Source organism: Ips typographus, linkage group LG16 (assembly GCF_016097725.1).
Source record: "Ips typographus isolate SLU linkage group LG16, UJ_Ityp_2.0, whole genome shotgun sequence".
Taxonomy (NCBI): Eukaryota; Metazoa; Arthropoda; class Insecta; order Coleoptera; family Curculionidae; genus Ips; species Ips typographus.
This window is the reverse complement of record NC_138437.1, coordinates 9,318,148-9,334,401: the sequence shown is the minus strand read 5'-3', so window position 1 is coordinate 9,334,401 and position 16,254 is coordinate 9,318,148. Positions and strand designations below refer to the sequence as shown.

At 33.4% G+C, this 16,254-nt stretch overlaps 3 protein-coding genes across 8 annotated transcripts; all 3 read right to left on the bottom strand.

Annotated features, from left to right (window-relative positions):
• Positions 1-338: 338 nt before the first annotated feature.
• Positions 339-6,170, bottom strand: lft (Limb expression 1 family member lowfat). Of its 3 annotated transcripts, XM_081994489.1 has the most exons (6): positions 5,852-6,170; positions 4,424-4,554; positions 3,627-3,926; positions 1,805-1,968; positions 1,505-1,753; positions 339-1,455 (listed from the first exon to the last, which is right to left on the bottom strand). In XM_081994489.1, the coding sequence occupies exons 3-6, from the start codon at positions 3,832-3,834 to the stop codon at positions 1,162-1,164; spliced, it is 915 nt and encodes a 304-aa protein (XP_081850615.1). In that variant the 5' UTR covers positions 3,835-3,926; positions 4,424-4,554; positions 5,852-6,170; the 3' UTR covers positions 339-1,161. The 3 variants fall into 3 exon arrangements, with proteins under 3 accessions (XP_081850615.1, XP_081850614.1, XP_081850617.1); XM_081994488.1 differs by lacking the exon at positions 4,424-4,554 and having other exon boundaries at positions 5,852-6,168; XM_081994491.1 differs by lacking the exons at positions 4,424-4,554; positions 5,852-6,170 and adding an exon at positions 4,038-4,360.
• Positions 6,171-6,571: 401 nt separating this feature from the next.
• Positions 6,572-12,030, bottom strand: LOC145739121 (protein rolling stone-like). 4 transcript variants are annotated; one of them, XM_081994492.1, is made up of 5 exons: positions 11,684-12,030; positions 7,837-7,965; positions 7,436-7,781; positions 6,943-7,126; positions 6,572-6,889 (listed from the first exon to the last, which is right to left on the bottom strand). In XM_081994492.1, exons 2-5 carry the CDS (start codon positions 7,930-7,932, stop codon positions 6,640-6,642), a joined length of 876 nt encoding a protein of 291 aa, XP_081850618.1. In that variant the 5' UTR covers positions 7,933-7,965; positions 11,684-12,030; the 3' UTR covers positions 6,572-6,639. The 4 variants fall into 4 exon arrangements, with proteins under 4 accessions (XP_081850618.1, XP_081850620.1, XP_081850619.1 ...); XM_081994494.1 differs by lacking the exon at positions 11,684-12,030 and adding an exon at positions 11,109-11,233; XM_081994493.1 differs by lacking the exon at positions 11,684-12,030 and adding an exon at positions 8,703-8,851.
• A 1,201-nt stretch (positions 12,031-13,231) lies between these two features.
• LOC145739122 (uncharacterized) lies at positions 13,232-16,235 on the bottom strand. Its single transcript, XM_081994496.1, has 6 exons — positions 16,078-16,235; positions 15,792-16,016; positions 15,600-15,651; positions 15,478-15,536; positions 14,415-14,571; positions 13,232-14,359 (listed from the first exon to the last, which is right to left on the bottom strand). The coding sequence occupies exons 2-6, from the start codon at positions 15,856-15,858 to the stop codon at positions 13,861-13,863; spliced, it is 834 nt and encodes a 277-aa protein (XP_081850622.1). The 5' UTR covers positions 15,859-16,016; positions 16,078-16,235; the 3' UTR covers positions 13,232-13,860.
• Positions 16,236-16,254: the final 19 nt, after the last annotated feature.

The following is a 16,254-nucleotide window of genomic DNA, read 5'->3' as shown; positions in this document are numbered from 1 at the left end:
AAATTATTCTTTCTCTTGCACTCTTTTACTCGTTTCACCATTGATTTTCAAGCAAGGGCATGTTGGCTGGTAATCCTGCATAAAACCAGTTTTTTACTTACTATTGGTAAGCAGTACGTTGACATGTACTGTGTACAGATGGCGCCGATCGTAATTTACGTTCCACAGTTCAGCAAACAAGAAATAAAGTGTGAAATCCATAGAAAATAAAATACTTATTTGCTATAAGCATTATGACTTACCCGTTGTATTACATTACTCTTTCTCCCAATTTTCTGCAGAAAGAGAAGTATTCCAAGATAAAAATTCACTCAAAAAATGTGTAAATAAAGCTAAAGTTATTTCTACTAAATAAATTTATTTTCAATTAATATTTATAACAACTAGCAGTCTCACAAATATTTCACTTGGGTCGTTCTTTTTAAAACGCTTTAAGCCAACTTTAAAGAAGAACATGACAGCTCAGATTTTGTGTTGGTAGTGTGTTTGGTACAAAGGAGACCCACATCCTATTACCGTAACTAAATATAAAAATATATACAGGGTGTTCCAGCTAACGATTTGAGTAGTGTAGCACCATGTGTATAACAAAGTAAAACATGTTTTGAAACATAAAGTATGCAAGCTGTAATTAATCTGTAAAAATACAATAATGTATTGTACGTTTTGGCAGTAAAACACAAAAGCTGATTAATTTTTAATAGAATTGAAATAATTAAAAGCAGGAATTGTTAAATATATATATATATATGTATGTATATAAGGCATTATAAAACCACACATTATATTAGTAATATCACTTATACGCATGAGGAAACTTGCCTGCCAGCTATATATTTATCAATGAAACTAATAAATTTGTTAAATAAAATTTTGAATACTGGCCATTGTTTTAAATATATATTACTACATTGCCAAATGTAATTTTTATATCAAATCTATATCTTAATCTGATTCAAAAGAAATCAGTCATTCGTCTCTCCTTTGGAAATTTAAAAGGTTATTCAGGAAGTACCGAATTTTCAAGTAAAAGAATATAGGAATTTAGTAGGTAGTACGATTTTTCAGCTTAATACAGTAAAAGGCAAGTGGTCATTAAAAACTCTTAAAGCTACCAAAGGATTAAAAATAAGTGAAACTGTAACTACCAACAATTTAAACTCAACTCAAATTAATTTGGCTGTGCGCAAGCGTTAAAATATCTTTTTTCTCTTTCGGAAAGCGCAACTCTCTGCCAGCCAATCGTGCGCATTGTAGTTCGCGCTCAGCCTGATTTAATTCTTTAAGTAGAGATCCGGGGTTTTCTTGCTCTCGGGCTATCCAATCTAAAGCCATCTGAGAGCGCATGTCATCATCGAGCGCCCGATTCGAGTAGTGCGCAACCACTTCCTGTCGGCTGCATTGACGTTCACGCATCGCTTTTAAACTTCCATTCCAATGCAGCAACTGAAACACCTAAACACAAAATTAATCTATTTTAACTCAAGCCAAATCAATATCTTACAGTCATCAATTCCTGAAACTCCAGCATTGTTCTTCCTTTATTCGACTCTAACATAAACCTAAATGCCCCAATTCCAGTGTTAGGATTATCAGCTTCTTCAGTTTCGCCTTTGAAATTATTTTGGGCTTCCGTAACAGCTTTTTCAATAAACTCCTCGGAAATACGTCTGGATGGGTGTTCATTGAATACTGAATTCATTAAAGCTATTTTTGCCGCGCTGCGACGTGCCTCTGCTTTGGTAGGACAGTTCTACAACATATTTTTTTAGCTTCAGCGCTAAAACGGTGAATAACAAAGTACCTGAAAACTGCCAAAGCAAGAACCACCCGGAAGAGTAACATAACAAACGTAGGGCTGAGAATTTGATGGAACTGATTCGTAGATTACTAAAGCTCCGTTTCGAAGGTCTGCACCTCTGGCTTCTTTCATTTGCCAGAATTCTTGCAATGCCTCCACAACGTTTACTATAACATGAATAAATTGTTTTAGCTTTGTTGAAGTCTAGTATGTTGATATGAATATTGTTAATGAACTAATCAGTTGTTGTAAAGATGTCAAGAATAAGCTCTTGTGGCGTATTTTAGATAACACAAAAATTAAATCCAATTTTTGAGCTTTACGAAACTTTTGATCAATACCTTTTTTAAATGAAATAACCCTTCAGAATCAAGCATTAAAGATATAATTGTTGAGCCATGGGAAAATCGGTGATAATATTCTTAAAGTGAGACAAAAACTGACATTCATTATCCGTACAAAGGTCCGTCTTTAACAAATAATGAATCGAGTTGAGAACTTAAAGTGAAATTTATTCTGAGTTCAGAGTTTTTGCTGTCTGGCTATGTGGCCTGTTACCGAATTGCTGAACTGACATGTTGCCACGTTTCAGTTTAGTGTAAACATGCACAAATACTCACATCAATTGCAAAGAAACAGGCATAACCGGTGTAAGATTAGCCTTTTGGTTGCCTTAATTTTGCAGTGACTTTCGTGTAATTTCACTAAAGCATGTTTTGCATATTTGACCGGTCAGTTCGCTGACCATTCCAACCTTTTAAAGAAAACTTTGTTGTAATTCCGCCTTAGGTTTCAGGAACTATATAATACATTGGGTCCTAACAGCTCGATTTAAAAGTAACTTTACTACATTTATGTTTCATAAAAAGAGCAACGGCCTCTAATATTATTGACTTCCGTTTTCCCACGCGCATTTTTCCCAACATTCCAATAAGGTAAATACATACTTTTGTATACTTTGGCTTATAACTAAGTGAATAAATTAGTTTAGGGTACTGGCGCCAAACCATGGGTGAAACAACTCATTTGAATTTTCAAGGTTGTTAGTTATGTTAGTCATTGTGTTGTATTTTGCACTTTTTTAATGTTGCTAATGAAAAGTGTTGGTTTTTTCGCTCCATAAGGCGTCTAGAGTGAGTTTGATGTCACGAAGACGTAATTGTTGGTCAAAATATTGCTTTCTTAAATTTCGTCTTTGTGTGATGTCTAATTCGCTCTTCCCTCTTCATGGAGCGTCAACTCGAATCAATGATGAAAGAGAACCACCGGAAATCAATACTGCCAACAAAGATAAAAACAACTTCGTAAGTGTTATGTGTGTTGATCTGAACATTTTCTGTTGTGACCAAATGTCACGTGACAGTCGTTTTGGCAGACTGACACATGTCACTTGCAAAGTTAATACCATCTTTGTAGAGATGAGTATTGATTTGCAATGGATCTCTCGAATTATCATTAAGTTTACATATCTGCATCCTGTATAATAGTATTTATCTTTTAATTCTTTCATTAAAAAAATTACAAAGTGCTTGAAAGTTTCTTGTTTACTCGACTGTTGAACTCACTTAGGCCGCATTCGTTTTCAAGCTCCATGGAACGAGCAGAGCGTTTTTGACGTCACGATGACGTAATTTAGCAAAACTATAATTTGACCAACTGTCAATGATAGCATTCTGCAAACTACGAATCAAGCAAGTTGCGTTGATCAGATAATTAAGTAATAATTTGCAATAAAGAGTTTTCTGGACTTTTTCTATAATATAGCCACCCCGTTCATTTCAAAACATATAAGCAATAAATAAATTAAATTATAATGGTAACTGACCTCTATATCCAACGTCATCGTATAATTGTAGCATCGGCGCAGTAGTGGAGCACGGCCATTGGTCGTCAGGATAAACCATCATATCGGAGCGATCCTTTGCACAGTTGGCTGGACTGGCCTGTGCGCCTCCTTGGTCTTCATCAGACTTCCTACTGGGGTCGATGATGCGCCGCGGGACGAGATCGCGGCTTATGCATGTACTGCGCATCAAAGCGGTGCAAATAGGGCTGGTGCAGCCCTTGAGGGAGCACGCATTGCCTGACTGGAGCTTTTCAGTTATGGTGAAACTAATCTGCTAATCTGTGTTAAAGATTGTGTCATTAGTTATTAATAATAGAAAAAAAGGCAAAGAAGGTGGATTTTCTTAGTCAAATATTGGAGACCGATCCGGTATCATTTCCACTTACATACCTTAAGCCACCATGTTCACTAACCGATTTTAGAACAAGTTGTTAACTCAATTTCGTACAAATCAATTTATTGAACTATATAGATATTGGACTGATGGACTGACTTGTACTGTACAACTAACGGTTAATAGAAACTTTTTCCTTTCGTTTTTGATTTATGTCCGTCTTCAAGTCCCACGCTCGTAATACACACACGTCATTTTAAGTCGAAAGTGTGTCAGTCATTAAGGCGGAGATGAAAGAAGTTTGACTTTATCCTAATTTTACAATCTCGCTAAAGTAGGGTAGTCATTCAGTAGCGTAACAAAAGTTGACAGGTAATTGTTCGTAAAAGTACATATTATCACAAGTCGTTTACAATCTATAAAACAAATCTTAAATCCTCACCTTTGGTGAATTGAATTATAAATCTGAGTACGTTTGGCAACGTGGTCAAAAGCTTAGGTGTCAGTGGCACGGATTCATCATTGGTAGCAGTCAGCGACCTCGATCACGAAGTGAATCTTGGATTGTTTTCTCTAGACATAATTGCCAAAATATGCAAAGTTTTGATTGGATAATAGATGTTTGTTTTAGTTATATGTGAAAATTCGACTTTTACCTAGAACCAATTAAGTTCTTGAAAAAGTATTGCCTAGGGAGGGAAAAGTTATGATTCAAACGTTTACGTAGTTGCCTACTTAATGGAAACTTACTTTTAAAACATTCAAGCCTTTTCAAAATGTCAATGCTCTTAACCAGCACTGCGACTGTTAACCAATGTTAACAGCTTAAGCAAACTGACCCAAACTGCCTTTTGTAAGTTTTCAATCCAAAAAAAGAAAATTTATCATTACATAACGAGTTTGTTCAAAACATGATAAAGACAGAAAAAATTCCTAAAGAACGTGTAATCATTTTGAAGATGGCCTTACGACAGCTTGTGTTCGTCTGTCTATCATTAAAAACTAACGACACTAAAGCGATTACATTTAGGTATACACTAATTATCGTTAATAAATTAAAGTCAGATGTTAAATTGCTAATAAACAAGTGTAGCAACAAAAAAGTAACTAATTTTTTAATATCAAAATATTTCAACCAACGGAGACAAATTAGTCACCTTCAATGGTGAATTAAATCATGCCTGGTTTTAGATTAGATTATGGTAACTTTTTTTCTTCAGAATATCAAAAGTTTCATCATTACCATAGAGTACTTATTTGTATTATTAATGTTGCTAGATTTAATTACTTAACGAGCAAAAATATTGGCAACATACCACAGCACATGAGAAAAAATAATCTAAAAAAGGATTTAAATCAACTACCCTGTGTATGCATTAGTGTGAGTTATTCAACACAATTTTTAGTATTACACTTTTTTATAGGCAGTTATTTCAACGATAACGTTATAAATTGAAACTGAAAATGTATCTTTTGACAAAGAACTGCTATATCATGAATCATTAAGTCGGTATTAAGAAATGATTCATTCTCAGATGTGGGTTTTGTGAACTTTCATTTAAAAGCTAAGAATCTTAACCCATCAGTGTATTAAGTTTAAATAACCAGTATTTCGTATTAGTAATTCATGTTATTATACTTTTGAATGGTCAAGTTTGCTGTAACAAGGTCAGCAACTTAGAGTTTGCCGTTCATGTTACTTGGCTAAATTATGTGTGTTAAGACGAAATATTATGTTTTCTGATTATTATAGTACCGATATGTTCTTTAAAGTTATTACTGGTGGACTAGTACTAAGCCAAAAGTTTGAAAGTACAAACGTTGCAAGAGAGATTAAGTATAAAGTTTACAAATTTCTAAAATTACTTACCATATGTACCGGAAAACAACCATCAAAGGTAAACTTCAAAAATATTACACGAGCACAGCAACCCGAACAAAACAGTCAGTACGTTACCGAACTACCTCAAAGGTGATAAAACCGTTTAAAGGACTAAAAAGGTTTTTAAAACCTCAGGTACGGAACAAAGAGCTCTGCTCAAATTGCAGTCGTAGAAAATGTTAAAACGTGCGAAGGAACGATCTGCAGAGAACACCGCGCTATGCACTTCACGCAACGGCTATCAAATAACTGTGATTGCAGACTACCTACTGCTTTGGTACTACCTTCGTGTCCTGCTGCATGATCTGCACTCTTTGTGACGCAAGGTCGAATGTAACAGCAAATTTTCGACTTCCTTTTTTCGACTTATGTCGTCTGGTCGAGTACTTTTCTTACCAAAAGGTACTGCCCTCCGAAATCAGCAATTAGTAGGGACTTACCATCAATTAGGCGCATGGGTATGCTTAACACGTCAGTGAGTGGCTTACTCTTTCACGTCTTTAGAAATTAAGGTAACCAAACATATGTTGAGACATTTTGTAGCACATAGAATACATTCAGCGGTAGAAAAATAATTTTAGAATTACATACATTGTGATTTAACTGTGAATATTCACGTTTTTGTTACATTCCAGTAACTGTCTCTGGAACAATATTCCCTAAAACTAAAAGTTCAATAAAACTCTGACAAAACAAAAAGGCTGAAAATTATGCTCACAAATGTATTACGGCTATTTTTTTTCTACAAAATTTCATTTATTTTACTTTACTTCAACTCAAACATAATCGTCTTCTAAAGCTTTATTATCAAAACTTTGAGGGCTGTCATGATGTTGCTCTTTCTCTGGGAGGGGTTTCTCAATTTTTGACTCTAAAAATCGTCGAAAAACATACACTCGAAGCTTATAAACTAAATAAGTGAACAGGTGAAGTACAATCATGAGAACCATAACTCCAGCGCAGACTCCCATCGTTTTTCCCGGTTGATCCCATTTGAGTATCGGATATATGTAACGTGACCCAGTCCTAAAAAAAATGGATTAAACAAAACATACTGTTAATTACACTACTTGTATTACTTGGTAGTTCCTCCAGCAATATAATAAACCACAGTGAATACTGTGTAACATAAGGCTAAAAAGAGTGGGTAAATGAAGTGGAATATTTTCACTGGATGGGACACGATTAGCAGATCCAGGAAAACCAAAATGGAGTTTAATCCATGTACTATAAAATTCATGGCAGTGAATGTGGCACCTTCGGCTAAAATAGAAGAAAACATGGTAGTATACAGGGTGCTTATAGAATGTGGTACCAAAATAAAATAAGAACAGTTTGATTAATCCCAAAAATAATTTAAGCTAACAAAAAAAAAGTCTAATCAAAGGACAATCAACTTTCAGCTTCAGGAAATTAAAGGGCAAAGTTCCTTGTTCTGAATGTAATAAAATATTCAATACCTGCTAAGTTAATTTATTCTACTCTACAGATCAATACTTTTGTGTTACTTTATAAATGGAAATCTTGAAGTTTTATTTTGATATGTCATTACTAAGCTTCAAATTGACTTACCTTTAAAAATCAGGCTCCAGTATATAATACTGATAGTAAAAGCAACTGGAGTTGCTGTAGAATTCAAAGCCCAATAGGCAGGATACAGTTTTATGACTTTTTCCCTTCGCTCATTTTTCCCTTCCATTTTACTTGCAAATAAACTTACTGTAACCATAATTGAAGATAAGAGAGATTGTACTACACATAGAGTGAATCCCCAATTTGTTAGGTATATAGGCCACTTAGCTTTTCCAAGTGGAGGCTGATTTAGGTAGGTGAAGATCCAAGAGACAAAGTATAAAATGAAGAGACCTACTCTGTAGAAGGTGAAGGAAACGCTGGGATTGTTTCTGTCCCATTGCCACTAAAATATTATTTGATGGTTTATAATTTTTTTTAACAATTTAGTGTCTATATACCTGAGAAATAACGAAATCTGTAGAATTTTTGTGTTTGAGTCTGAAAGGTTCGAGGGTCAAGTGACCTTTGCAAGTTGTACTTAACAGAGTCTTCATATTTTTATCAGCTTAGTTCCATTGGGCTCGGCTCTAAAAATGCTCAAGCGTATTAATAAAAAATATATAATCAGTTAAAAAAACCATTAATTTAGTTCATCAGTAGTATCAGCATATTTATACTTAAAGGCTTATATATTAGTTAGCATAAGTCATAAAAAAGGGAACTACACACACATACACACAGGTTACATTGTAAACGGTACTAACACAAAACCACTTTGGGTACTACTGTAGGTACCAATCAGACACAAGTGATTACAGTTTCGCACATGTGCAAGAAATTGGAAATATAGGCAGATAGAAAGTAGAATTATTATTAACTGGTTAGGTAATATAAATTTTATGCAATTAACGAAGAAAATGCTTGAGGGAGTATCTATGCTTGTTTACATTTTGAAATTGTTCTTTCGATTTAAGACACCACTTTCCTAATGATGTTTGACTATGTAATGCAAAGATACTTACAGGTTTCGTTTCAAACCTGCAAGGTTGTAAGGTAAATAATAAATTAACATACTTACATAATTTAGATATTTTATGCAATGTAACTGGCTTCATTATGGATGAAATACTAGCAGTAAATTACATTGTTGTAAAAATAAATCTTTACGCTAATCTACACATAGTTTTGATATCCCTAGCAATAAGCAAAAAATGCTGTGTAACAAAGAATATTTACTTACGATTATCTTTCAAAGAACAAAAGTAGATAGCTTTTTACCCGGACTCACCCTGTATATTAATTTTCATACAAAAATGACACGTACTTACGTAATCTGCTTTGCCAGTTTTTTTTTTGAAAAAAAGTAACTTTTATGTAAATCACTAATTGGACCATTACTTTAAATAGATATTCGATGTGAATCTAATACAAAAATTTTAAACTGTAACTAAAATCAATTTAGGAAAAGTGTACTAACAAAACAAAATTCCCTGCAACAACAACAATTTTATTGTTATAATAATAATTCTTATCTCTAAAAAGCTGATATAAAAATCTGCATGTGTCCGTTTTTTTGTTGGAGTGAACTTTGGAAAAACCTGTACTAAATTTAATCTATAAATTGCTATGTGCTTATCAAAAAACCTTGTGATCAGAAGAAAATCGTACAGTTTAGTGCTAAAATTCTTTTAAAGAATGTATGATCTCTGTATCTGATAAATATCTCCGCGGTGGGTACTGGAAACATTCTGTGTTACCAGCAAAAAATATTGCCTAGAAGACAACCAGAAAATTTGCATAATGGATATATGAGAGAGCAAAACATACCTAAGTATATGCAGTTGAATTGGATTAGTCTGAAGTTATAAAGCATTAATTACAAGAATATTTTTCATTAAATCCGGTCTGCTCGGAGATGTCCTATGGTTTTTTTGCTATGAATTATGTATGGCATAATCAAGACTTATGCAAGCCGTTTTAAGCAGTGACACTGGCAGATTAAATAGTGACACTACCAAAGATATGCATTCCCACACAAGCTTAGTAATTTTTAATATAAGAAAAGCAAGTTTTTCAGTTAAATTCTGAACTATATAGACGCACGTGTAAATATACAAAATGCTGAGTAGTTGAAAAACCTCACTTTTATATTTATTCGTTCAATAATTTCAGAACTTTTGGAATCAGTTTACCATTTATTATCCATGAAGATTGTATAAAAATAAAAATTTTTATAATATATATTGGTAACGCCACTGTATTTGATTAGAATAATTTGAGATGTGCGCCAATTGAAATCAATCGACACAAATACCAATCTTCGCAAAGTAATAATTAATATTTGGATAAAAATGTCATAACGGATTAATCCTGCCCGGATGCATTAAGACTTAAATCGCGTCGATATGCTGATTTTACCTGAACATTTTATACAATTATATTTATAATGTGGTAATGAGTATTGAGATTAACTTTTTTAAGTATTGGCTGCATTAGAGCCAGACTTGTTAGCCAATGCCCTTTATTCTTCCATCTATAATTCGCGGTTTGTTATAAATTATTATCACGTGTGAAGCCACACTTTGAATTATTTCACATTGATATGCTCCAATCAACGCTGTCAAACATCATATGATACAAATTTGTGAAAAGTACACACATTGCTTAAATATATTTTTACTTGGAACCATGTTGATTAATACTGCGATCCGCTTCTTGTGAACCTGCAAGATAAGTCAAAAAAAAGAAATTACTGTAGCACCATCAGTAGCGCCACAATGATTTTTTTCTCATGAGCTAAAGTCGGAGAGTGGTGAAAATTAGCCAGATGACTTATTAATAAATAAAATCTGCAAATCCGCATTCCTAATTGCAATTGTTGGACTAGTAAAAGCAAAAAAAAGTACTAATTAATTTTGAAGGATTAACACTGGAACGAAGTACAACTTAAGAGGTTTGTCATTGTAATAACCTGAAAGTAATATTAATAAAACTCGAATCTAACGAGTGTTCAGCACGCCATTGTGTTATGTTTCTTTTTCACAGAATTTTTCTTTTTGGAGACAAGAACCGGGCCGCCTGGTTTTCTGCAAAAGCCTAACGTCCGGCATTGCGGCTTGCATCTTTTAATTGTCTTTTTTTGGTCAAAATTTCATCATTTGTTTAACTACGGACTAGTTCTGTTAATGATATGTCTCATTAGTATTCACTTTGATTTTCCTGTAAAAAATCAATAGCAGAGGTTGCCACCCCAGCGAAAACCGCAAGCTTTTAATAAACCTTAATATGGGATCAATCCCCGACTTCGTTTGGCAACATTAAAAATTCTAACGAGGTTGTCGAGGTATAACCAAAAGCTCCTTCAAGAAAATTACAAAAAGAAGAACGGTAACGATGCTACAAAAACTTGTATAAAATAATAATCGACGTAATGACCAAAAAGGAGTTGTTAAAAAATTCATTGAACGAGTTTGGTTATCAACCAGCGGCATTTTAAGTTAAAGGAATGCCCGAAAGAAATTTCTGAACATTCGAACGCTGCTGCCTAAAACCAGTATTGAAATTAAGGGCACTTATTTTTGACCATTTAATAAATTTGCTATTTAGCAAACAGTGGCGTTCATTATTATTAGAGAATACCTAAACTAACAAATTATATGTCAAAAAATTCTCCCAAAGTACCTACTTTATTATTATGAGAGCAATTTAAATCATTAAATGGAATAAATACCTGTTTATTTGGTATCATTTCCCACAAACACTACTAAACAAGTAGGTATACCAAGTTTTATATATTATTATGATACACAAGTATAATATTACTATAGACCTGGTTTTATTACAAACATTAATATTTAAACCTGTATTTTGACATCTAGGTTAATGAGGAAGGTGTATCTTAGACTTTGTCTGTTGTCATTAAAATCCAATTGTAGAGTAATGCCATTATTACTTAATATTATAGTGCACTAAAAAATATCTAATCTAGCGGGTGTAATAAAAACTGAGCATTTATTTTGCTTATCAAAAGTGTTCCTTATTAGCAACCCCCGATAAAATTTGAGGCTCAAAGTTACTGTCACAAACCAACAAAAATAACCATCATAATGTCATCCCACAAATCGAATCTATTAAGCAATTTTTTTAATTAGCGGATGTTTAAAAACTGGATTACTAAAAATATTCAGGCATCTTATAGGAAACGCTTAATTAATATCGCAAACAAGTATACTTGCAGTACCCTCATTTATAAAACATGATTTGTCGGTTAGTAACTTTTTTTAACTGACAAATCGAATAACTTACCTCTTTTTTGAGTTTCCGCATAAAGTTTTCCGGGTAGTCACAGCTACCACTCACTATAAATTTCCAATAGCAACTGACACTGGAATAGCCACTCAAATGTATTGTTGTAACTTTTCTTCTCCTAGGACACGACTTCCAGATAGTTTTTGCACCACGCTTGCTTACAGTCACGTTAATCTTTTTAAGGGTCAACCTGTAGACTAGACATCATATATCCAGTAAATTACATTTAATCACTCGAATTGAACGATTATTATCGTTATTAATGGTAATAGAGACTTATTATACTGCCATTTAAGGTGCCGTATAGAGATGGAATGTTTGGCATTCTGAAAAATTCAAAGTAACAATAAATATAATAAACAAACGGACATTGAGTTTAGGTACATGCAAATATAGTTTTTAGTGACAATAGATACAAATGATACTTCAAGCACTGATGAAGTTTTTTTATACCTATTAAAGTATTTAAGAATGCATGACTTATTAATTATTGTGTGAACGCTGATAAACGCTTTATTGATCATAATGAAAGGTATTAATAAGCGAGAAATTGCCTAAATTAAAATATAACGATATGTGAACCTTCGAAACGAATCCTTATATTTATAGTACATTAATCTCAATACACATTGGACACCTACCATAATTTTTTGATATTCAATAGATATGTGACTGATATGTATTAATTTCACAGATTACTCTAAATTAGTTCACAGCGCTCTGGACTTTTTGATATTCACATTATCACATTTATTTTAATAGCTCACTGTTTTAAATGACTATTAGATCAATACGTGTTGCATTTTAAATGGTTAATTATAATTAATTAAAATTTGCCTGACAATATTAATTCTGTATCATTGCAACCAATTTGCTATATTAACAATTGATTAGTGACAAAAACGCTATATAAAGGCTTCTCTGAAACATATCCAAGGAACAAATTGTATTTAAAAATATTTGCTTACTAAAAAAATGCTAAGAACAAACACGACTGGTACTGGCCATCCCAAGAATTTATCATCATGTTGGTATTGTAATAAAATTATTTGTCCACAAACTACCAGCGTGTTAAAAACAAATGTTTATCTAACGGCGCTAAAAAGCTTTGAAACTAAGTCTAGCCGATGATCTGCCTTATTGGAAACTTTTTAGCTTTCGACGAACCATGTTTAGCTAGTTAAGTTTTCAAGTAGTACGTGTTTAGTATACCATTATGACTTCATGTAGGAGCATATATAAGCATGATCAAACAAACGGAACACAGTGTTTTAAGAAGTAATGAATTGTCTATGTGCATATATTTCCTAAAAGCGAAAGCACAGAGAGTTTAATTGTTGATGATGAAAACGTTGAAGTTTACTTTAAATTCTCTCTTTGACTTGGCGCAACAAAATGGAAATCGTCCATTTCTTTATCAAGCAGGAGTACTACCAATAAAATCTTCAACCTTCTAAAGTTGTTCCATTAAGGAATGAAACTAGCAGTAAATTACTATGAAGAAAAATAATCGATTGTTATCATTATTTAGAAATAAAACAAAACTTAGAGTATAATAATTTAATGGAAATAAGATCAGAATTCTATCAATAAATTAACTATCAAAAACGTACAACGTATATTGCACGAAAATTTAAATCTACCAGTCGTATACAATATAAAGTCTAAATTTTCGGAATGTTGAGCTGTGGTTTTACCACCGTTTACCACCTACCACCACACAAAACCTTTTATTTTCTAGTATCATCCTAAAAAACTTACGCGACTAAAACTATTGCTGTCAAACTTTATTCCTTAGTTTATTAAAAAATGTGTGCACGCCTTTATTGTTGAGTACAAAATAAAGAATCAGCACAAACCACTTTTAATTAGTACATACCTACAGAGATCCAAAATTTGATCCGGTTATTAACGCAACATCAATCACTAGTAAATTGTTCTAATCCACAAATTTCTTAATATATGTATATAAAAATCAACTTTTCAGCTTCTGTGAATTATTGAGTGGTTCAAAATAGGTAAGTCATTTTGAAGTTGTTTAAATTTAAAAAGCATTGGTACAAAAACCAAAAAATGAAATTAAAAAAATTCCAAACAAGCTACTCGCAAAAGAATTATACATACGTGTTTATACATATATAACTAGGACGGTAGGTAGATATGAGGGTATCAGTTTACATGACCTGTAAAATTTGGCTGGCCTCAAATGCAGTACCTGGCAGTAGAATCACAGGACTAGAAACATGTCCAGCTTCAACACAAACCATATTTGGGTACTCATCATCCCCAAAATCAGACATATCCTTGGCATGGTCCAGCCATGGGTTCCAAATGACAGTGTCTGGGAAGTTATACTTCTGAATGCGCATTTTTCTTCCAGAAACCACATTTGTTATAATATGCTCTTGGGCAGTATTCTGATACACTCTATCAGTCCATTCATTGATAGTGACTACATCCCTAGTTTCTTGGTAAATAGCAGCATCTCTTGTCTTGTCAATAAAAGTACAACCTTGCAGTCCGGTGATTTGACACCTGCGCACATCAGGAACTTTAAAATAAGTATGCAACAGCATGTTAAAACTGAAAGTTAAGTCTTTGCTTGGATTAAAAACTGCAATGTTAAAGTGCAACTCTTTTTCACGCAATATCAGTCTGTAAGTAAGGCGAAATCTGCAATAATACGTGCACTTAAGTTCATACAAAACGCGAGATAAATGTGTCTTACTGGTAATTCCACATGGATCTTGTAAAATCAGAATCCATCAAGGAGAAAATTGCTTCCACATCTCCACTTGGCAGTCTTTCAGGTGGCTTTTCTAAATTCCATCGGATCATTCTTGCAAATCCATGTTGAGGACCAAAAGACCATGGCCCAAATTGAGCTATAAATGTGAACAGTGTATTTCACAGTTTTACACAGATATGACGGAAAAGTATTGTTCAATGTTATTTTAGCTCAGATTAGAATATATACTCAGATGCCTATACAAATAACCTTTCAATTATAGAAAATACTACAAAATACCAGAACATCAATATATTTTTCATTGGAGTTTGTTGAATGTTACTGCTTATTTACATAAACACACCTAAAACAATTAGTACTGTATAAAAGTGCTAAAGCATGGTCCTAGTAATCCTAACAAACTATTCTCATGAAAGTAAGCATATCAACACAAGACCATAACAATTCATTGGCTTTGCTGATGTTACCATTGAAGAAATTGTAATCTTAATAATTCTACCATTACATTGAAACATAGAAAGTCTTCAAAATAGTTTTCCAATTAAATAATAACTTATTTGACATAAAACAACTTCTCCATGTGATGTTACTGTAAATGAACATTTGCTGAAATTTGATTAAGGAGAGATGATAATTGTATGTCACATGCTCACACTCAACAAAATAGAGGAGTTACCCAAAAGGATTATTTTATAACACAGGCTTCCTCCTCAAACAATGCAGTTGTTTGTCCCCATATAATAGAGGAACATGGTGAGAAAAATAGAGAATAGAAGCATATTCTGATGCAATGACTAATATGTTTCTGAAAAAGCTTAAAACTGACACTTACATAAGCATTTATTAGCTGACAAAGAGAGAAAGTGGACTTAAAATTAAAAATCTTGCTGTCACTTTTCTCTTATGTTGAAATAGGAGATTAGGGTGATACATATTCTTGTTTATCCATTTTATCAAATCAAATATTTTATCAAGCTTTTTTGAATTTCATAAGAATTAGTAGAAAGGATTTTTGTTGAATATACCACAGTTAAATACTTACGAAACACAAATGGAATTCCTCCTCTGATAGCTTTTTTTCCATCAAATACAGCTTGCTTACTGTAAATATATAAATTGGAATTTACAGTAAATTAACCAACAAAGAGTCAATTGATTACTCACCTAACAAATAGTTGCTCTTGATTGTTCACTCTCCAAGAAACTGCAGTAGCCCCTGCAACATAAAAACAAGTTAGGTTATGTTATGTTTTTTGTCTCTTTTTCTCTTGTTCTGATTGAAATTGAAATTAATAAGAGAAAAGAAGAAAGAACACTGTGGCGGCAAAAAAAACAGCATTGTAATTTGGGACTTACCGTGCAGGTTTATGGTGCAAGTGGTATTGTTACCCCTGTCGAGAACTACAACGCTGGTGGCAGCCATGGCGGCGACTTTTTGGGGCCAAATCGGCCACTTAAAACAGCTTACAACGCTTTCGCGCTGTTTTGTAATGTTTTCGCCGCAAAACGCGGTCACCCAAAACAATTTCAAGCGATTACCTGCGCAACAACAGCCAGGTGTAAGGTCCCTCTGTCGGTATGCTAGAGAAAAAAAATGCAATTTAGGCACATACGCTAGTCCACTCCACGGTTGCGTCAATACTTTGGTGCAAGAAAATCTATAGCAGGCCTGCCCAACACTCCTATTCGCGAATCTTAATATGCACCAGAACGAACCCGACTAGTTTTTCTAACTTTAACAAAAAACAGCCCAACTCGGGACTTGGAATGGCAAATAATCATTTATTTGAATTACTGCCATCTAGCACCATCTAACGGC

Coding starts and splice junctions, on each gene's coding strand:
- LOC145739122 (XM_081994496.1), bottom strand. CDS start 15,858: ATGGCTGCCACCAGCGTTGTAGTTCTCGACAGGGGTAACAATACCACT. Junction 15,652..15,791: donor TTGCACCATAAACCTGCACG/GTAAGTCCCAAA, acceptor TTTATGTTGCAG/GGGCTACTGCAGTTTCTTGG. Junction 15,537..15,599: donor CAAGAGCAACTATTTGTTAG/GTGAGTAATCAA, acceptor ATATATTTACAG/TAAGCAAGCTGTATTTGATG.
- lft (XM_081994489.1), bottom strand. CDS start 3,834: ATGCGCAGTACATGCATAAGCCGCGATCTCGTCCCGCGGCGCATCATC. Junction 1,754..1,804: donor CTTGCTTTGGCAGTTTTCAG/GTACTTTGTTAT, acceptor AATATGTTGTAG/AACTGTCCTACCAAAGCAGA. Junction 1,456..1,504: donor AGTTTCAGGAATTGATGACT/GTAAGATATTGA, acceptor TTTTGTGTTTAG/GTGTTTCAGTTGCTGCATTG.
- LOC145739121 (XM_081994492.1), bottom strand. CDS start 7,932: ATGAAGACTCTGTTAAGTACAACTTGCAAAGGTCACTTGACCCTCGAA. Junction 7,782..7,836: donor CAGATTTCGTTATTTCTCAG/GTATATAGACAC, acceptor ATAATATTTTAG/TGGCAATGGGACAGAAACAA. Junction 7,127..7,435: donor CTGGAGCCTGATTTTTAAAG/GTAAGTCAATTT, acceptor CTTCTATTTTAG/CCGAAGGTGCCACATTCACT.